Genomic DNA, 6000 nt, shown 5'->3' on the forward strand with positions numbered 1-6000 from the left:
CACTCATACACATTCATACACACATATTCCAACATGGGATTACATACATTCCAGTCAGCGTAGTAGCATTAGCGTTGGCCAAGCTGTTTCCACTTTGTTGTGTGTGATTTTCACAAGGCTTCTTTAAGAAGTGGAAAACATAATCTGGCTTTAATTAAAAAATAACCAAAAAAATGAAAAGAAAAGAACAAGTCTTCTACGTGGTAGCACATAGAAGGACGCAGCATCACTGGAGACTGCTATATGAAACTAGAAGACTTACACATAAATTAGATTTCCATACATCACAGCTTGTACCTAAGACTCGACCTGGAAAAAAGTCACAGATACAAAGGATCTTAAGTAGTGCTGTACAACTCGGCTAGTTTCAGAGGAAATTTTAAGTATCTTAATGTCCTCAAAACAATTAAGACAAAATTTCTAATCATGTAAAGTTTCTAACTTAAATTTTTTCTGTTATTATTGCACAGGCCCAAAGAGATCATCTAACAGACAATGAAAATCAATATTTAGTGCCATATGAACTTTAAGGAACAGTAATATTAGATCAGACTAGCAGAAATAGACAATAGAGCCCAACTGATGCAGGAGTTTGAAAACTGACTAAAAACCAATTCCGGTGTTCTTTTCTGTCAGACACTCAAAAAATAAACAGATTTCCTTTAAATTTGTTATGTGAATTTACGAGTACTTAAAAAAGCTAATATGACAACACAGTTGAAAAGTAATCTTATTTTATTGTCCGAACAATTCGTGGATTACTCGTTTGCTCTGCCCGACTGTGCAATAGTTGTTTTTTCATTTGTGTTGTTCCAAATACGTTGCCACCAGGAAAGCTGCAAAGTGCCCTCTGATAGACAAACTACACAATGCCCACATTGAAAACGCGTTTTAAGAGTGCCTCTCCTGTCTCTGCTTTTTTTCATTTTCATTTGTCAGCTGTTATAATCATCAGTACTCATATATCAGTAAATAGCTAATAATGTCGATATTTTGGCCCCATGGATAAATCAGTTGGAAGAGTGACAACTTTTAAACCCCAAAACACACTGTGCCAAAAATTGATCCACCCCAAGGATCGGGTCCCCCGACACAAACAGAGTAATGTAGTGTATGCTGTTAAGTGCCAGGAGGAGTACCAGGATTTATACATCAGGGAAGCCAAACAACCTCTAGCGAAGGAGGTATTCAAGGAGGGGGCCTGAGGGTACATCTTTCGCCATCTTACAATGCTGTGATTGCAGCCATTCCCCAACTCTCTGTGAATGGTACTCATGGAGATTGATCAGTGGTCTTTGATCAGTGGTGTTGATCAATGTCCATGACAATTTGCATATTAATGATCAAGCAACTGACCTCCCAGTCCATTGTTCCTTCAGTGGTGCTAGTTTCAGTTATTGTGCAAATGTGCTGTTTATAAGGTTGGGGAAACCTGCAGTCAGCTGAGACTGAAGAAGTCACTTGGATGAGTGACGAAACGTTTCTCCCACTGAAAACATTACGTCCAGATGAACTGAATCAACCTTTAGGGATTAGGGCCCATTAATGTTGCTTATTTTCAGAAGTACTTTTGCAGTGCCATGAATTACTGTTGCATTCCAGTATGCTTTAATGTTTTTTTCTCCTACAGAGAATAAATCTCCTCCACGGCCATTTGGACTGAATCACTCCGATTCTCTGAACAGGAGTGATCGTATAGATGCCATCACCCCGACGCTGGGCAACAGCAACAACCAGCTCAACTCCTTCCTGCATATATATGTGCCTGATTATTCTGTCAGAGCACGCTCAGACCTGCAGTATATAAAGGTGAGTAAACACAGGGGATCAGAAATTAGCCTGCAATGAGGATTATATGCACATTGTAGGTAGGTGACGTACTGATGTCACATGCAGCTGCTGATTTTTGACGTCTTTAAGAGAACTTTCCATTTTCTTTTTCCCGCTGAGTTCTCAACATTCAAAGTTGCAGTGCGCTCGCAGCTTTGAGCCATCCATCTGTGCCAATTAGGAACTCGCTCTGATAGCATCTTCCCCTCTCATTCTAAATAAATGAACACTCCTAGCAGCAGCTATCACAACCATATCAGGCACAAATAAAACTTGCTTTTTTGTCATTGTCAAATGTACTGCTGTAATTTGGATCTCAGAAATCAGATTTGCACAATTCATTTCAATGTTCTCCTCCCCAAATTTTCTCCTCTGAAATAAAAAATACCTAGAAATACATTAAATATCTGAGGATGGCTGCTTTATGAAAAATAACTTCTAAAGTTTGACTTATGTTGAAGTCTTACCTGTCTAAAAGTGAAAAAAATATATCATGTTGCTGCTGATGACATATATTTGACATACATGACATATTTGTGTCCTTTTATATTAATATTTCTATTTATACCCATATCCCTATATTTATCTTAACATTTATCTATCAATATCTCTGTACACTGTCTATGCACGCATACACTCTCAGTCAGGCAGTGAGACACTTCATTTTACATGAGTGCTTGACATTTGTTGTATATTTGCTGCTATGACAACTCAATTTCCCCTCTGGGATTAATAAAGTCTTTCTGATTCTGATTCTGTTTCTTCTAAGTAACGAATAAAGTCACTGCTGTTGTGCCAGATGTGTAAATGTGGCAAATCTCTTGCTTTGGAAATGTTCATTGATGAATCCTGCTGCTTCACGAGGCTGTTTTTGTTTATTCTGCTTATCAGCCGTGAGGCAAAAATAGAGCTCTGATGTAACTGATGTACTAACTGATGTACTACTTTCTAAGATGTTTTATTACTTCCTTTTAGGGTCCCGGGTACCAAATCAATAGAAAAGATCAAAAAGTAATTACCTAACTGATAGAAACTGACAGTAAGATAATTACTTCATGACAATTTAAAACATTTATATTTGATGAGTCACAGATAGCTCCAGAGTGTAGCGGTTTACACATTACACAAGCAAAAGGTTGCTGGTTTGATTCCAGCTATAGAAACAAGTGAAGATGAGTCATTTTCTGGCTTGTAGTAATATTCTTGTCCTCGCACTGGACACTAAGCAGATAATGAAAGGCTATCATCGTAAATTAATCATTACATTTGTTACAGAATATTTTAAAAGCAATATTACTTGTAGGCTTTTCCACATCATTATTTAGTGTCAAATCCTTGTTTACAGAGCTACCAGCTCTGTGCCACGAATAACAACACAGCAACCTCTTGTTGTGACACTTGACCTGACCTTCACTGTTTTGTAGGTGACGCGACAACAGTACCAGAACGCTGTGATGGCGTCGCGGATGGACAAGACTCCGCAGTCGACGGACAGTGAGTTCACTAAGATCGAACTCACGCTAACAGAGCTCCACGATGGAGTGGAGAACCCAGCCGTGGTCACCGCCACGGCTACCACCACTATCACCACCCCCGCTGTGGCCTTCGCCGTGGCCAATGAAACGTCCCACCTGCTCAACCAGCAGCAGAACTGTGTGGGTCTTAGCAGGAGCAACCACTCCTCCCACAATGAGGGACCCATCTAGCCCCCGCCGAGCCCGGTGGAGACCCAGACCCTCCACCCTGTCTTGTGGACACACACACACACAGTGATGTAGATGAAGATGAGGGAACGTGGGGAAGCGGAGGCAGGTGGAGTGAGGGTTCTGCTCCAATCAGTAGCCCCCAGTCAGTCAGGCAGTGAGACCCTTTCATGAAGGGGCTATGGGGAAGATGGGTGCTGTGTCACCCTGAACACCCCCACCTGAACGCTGTCAGAATCCCTGCTGTACTACACCCTTTTCTGGAGGGTGCACTCGGACAGTACCGTGTTACTGAGCTTCGTTTTTTTGGGACAATCTGACACTGTCATAGCGGTATCTTGGACAGAGTGCACACACGCACGCACACACACATAACACAGCACTTGCTGTACTTGCTCCTCAGGCCAAAGACTTTGGTCCCCCCCCTTTCGTACACTGTCAATGCACACATACACTCTCAAACACATTCACAATCATGCACAGAAGGAAGTGCAACTCCCCCACCGGTGCATCTTTCAGGGAGGCTCAGTCAACTGTTGATCCCATCAGCAAGGGCTCAAACCCAAACATGCAGAGAGGTTAGTCAAAGACTGCACCAAAAACCACTTTGAAAGAAACCGTTAAACCACGAACCAAGAATGTTTTCCTGTATTTATTTATTTTATAATATTGTATGTATATATGTTTGCGTGAAGATATGATATATATATTAAAAAACTGGCATATGAGCATGCATTAGTGTGCTGCAGAAATAGAATATGCTACATATATGGGGATGAACATCCATTCTTGTATAGTGCATTCAGAAAGATTTCACAGCCTTTAAAGTTTTGTTATTTTAAAGATTTTTAAAGTGGATTTAGATTTTTTTGTCTGACAGTCTACACATAACAATATACCGTGAAGAAAAATCAAGAACAGGTTACTGAGGTGCTATGTAAATTTATTGCAAATAACACTCAAATATTCCAGGATATCAGTATTCAGATAACCTTACCTAGTACTTTCCTTAGAACATTGCAGAGCTTTGGTGTGCACCAACTATCAGGTCTGTCCAGAGGTGCTGTTTTGGGATCAGGTCCTGACTTTAGTTGGGCCACTCAACAAATCCACTACTATGTGTTACTGAGATTCTGAGCTCTCTTTAAAAGGTTTTCACTCAGGACTGCACTGGATATAATTCTGCATCCATCTTTGCCCATATCTTTACTAGCCTCCCAATCCGTGTCACAGAAAAAAGCTTCCCCAGAGCACGTGTTTGACTGCAGGAATAGCATTAACGATTGTTGCTCAGACACAATAATTGTGTCTTGTGTTCTGAGATCTTGTCAGTTGCCTTTCAGTTTTCCAGAAGTCGATCATGTGCCTTTTTATTAAGGATTGACTTACATTTGGCTACTCCACCATGAATGTTTGGTTGTTGAAGTGCTACACTGACAGCAATGTGCACCGCAAAGAGCGTGAAATTGGTCTCAAAGAGGTGCTGCATCAAAAACCTTGCAAACGCTTTGGCCGCTAGCTGGTTGTTGAGTTCATAAGAAGTTTGCATGGAAGACGGTAACTTGTTTGCAAGCATTCACAAGCTTCTCACTGAGGAGTACTAAAATTGAAAAGCGCAATGCTAACTAGATATGGAGAACGTGTCCCTTAGGTGTAAAAAGTTGCACCTTGCGTTTGATTGTTGACTGTTGATAAAGGAAGGAAGCACCAGAGATCAAGTGTGAGCTTCCAACAGAAAAATGAATCATCTAAATGTTTTAGTGTTTGTTAGTCCGGATAAAAAAGACGCTCCTAAAACCTTTTAGGGAGTCAAAACATGGAAATCTTGCGAGGGTCTGAAAACTTTCCGAATGCACTGTATATGAGGAGGTGAGGGTATTTTACAGAAACCTATGTATATTACAGATCTTGTTATTTTTACTATTATCCTAAATCAGGCTTATGGTACAATATATTTTTCACCTTTTAAAAAAAATCACACTATTGCCTTTAAGAGAAATCATATAATTAATTATTTTAACAAAGTGCAATGAACCGCAGTTTATTTAAGAGATGATTATGAATAAAAAAAATTCACTGTTCTATAGATTTACAGATTATATTTGTATGTATGTACTGTATGTATATTTGTTTTTGTCCTAGTCAGTCTCTCTTTACCCTTTGTTTGCTTCATGTTTTTGCATCCGTTGACCTCAGACATGTCTGCTAGTTTATTTGGAAGTTATGGCGCCAAGATTTGTCACCACAGTGTAGTTTCCGGGGTGGGGGGAGGGGTTCGCAGGTAGCGGAGTTGTGTGAAAGTCCAGCATCTATGCATGTGGGGGTTATGTGTCTTTCTTCTGTTGTTGTCAATTTTACGCATAATCAGACTTGATAATTGCACAGTATTAATGACCTCATCTAACATGTTGAGCATCATCAACGTCACAAAAAGCAACCTCAACATTAAACGTGTCCATGAATGATA

The 6000-nt window shown here is 40.1% G+C and overlaps 1 protein-coding gene across 2 annotated transcripts in view; it reads left to right on the plus strand.

Annotated features, from left to right (window-relative positions):
• Positions 1 to 6000, plus strand: part of cnnm2b (cyclin and CBS domain divalent metal cation transport mediator 2b) — a 47105-nt gene extending 41105 nt beyond the window's left edge. For both annotated transcript variants that reach the window (XM_005458532.4, XM_003453784.5), the window contains 2 exons: positions 1631 to 1809; positions 3255 to 6000. In XM_005458532.4, coding sequence (XP_005458589.1) covers positions 1631 to 1809; positions 3255 to 3536 — 461 coding nt within the window. In that variant the 3' untranslated portion in view covers positions 3537 to 6000. The remainder of the gene's footprint in view (positions 1 to 1630; positions 1810 to 3254) is intronic.

Source organism: Oreochromis niloticus, linkage group LG6 (genome assembly GCF_001858045.2).
Source record: "Oreochromis niloticus isolate F11D_XX linkage group LG6, O_niloticus_UMD_NMBU, whole genome shotgun sequence".
Taxonomy (NCBI): Eukaryota; Metazoa; Chordata; class Actinopteri; order Cichliformes; family Cichlidae; genus Oreochromis; species Oreochromis niloticus.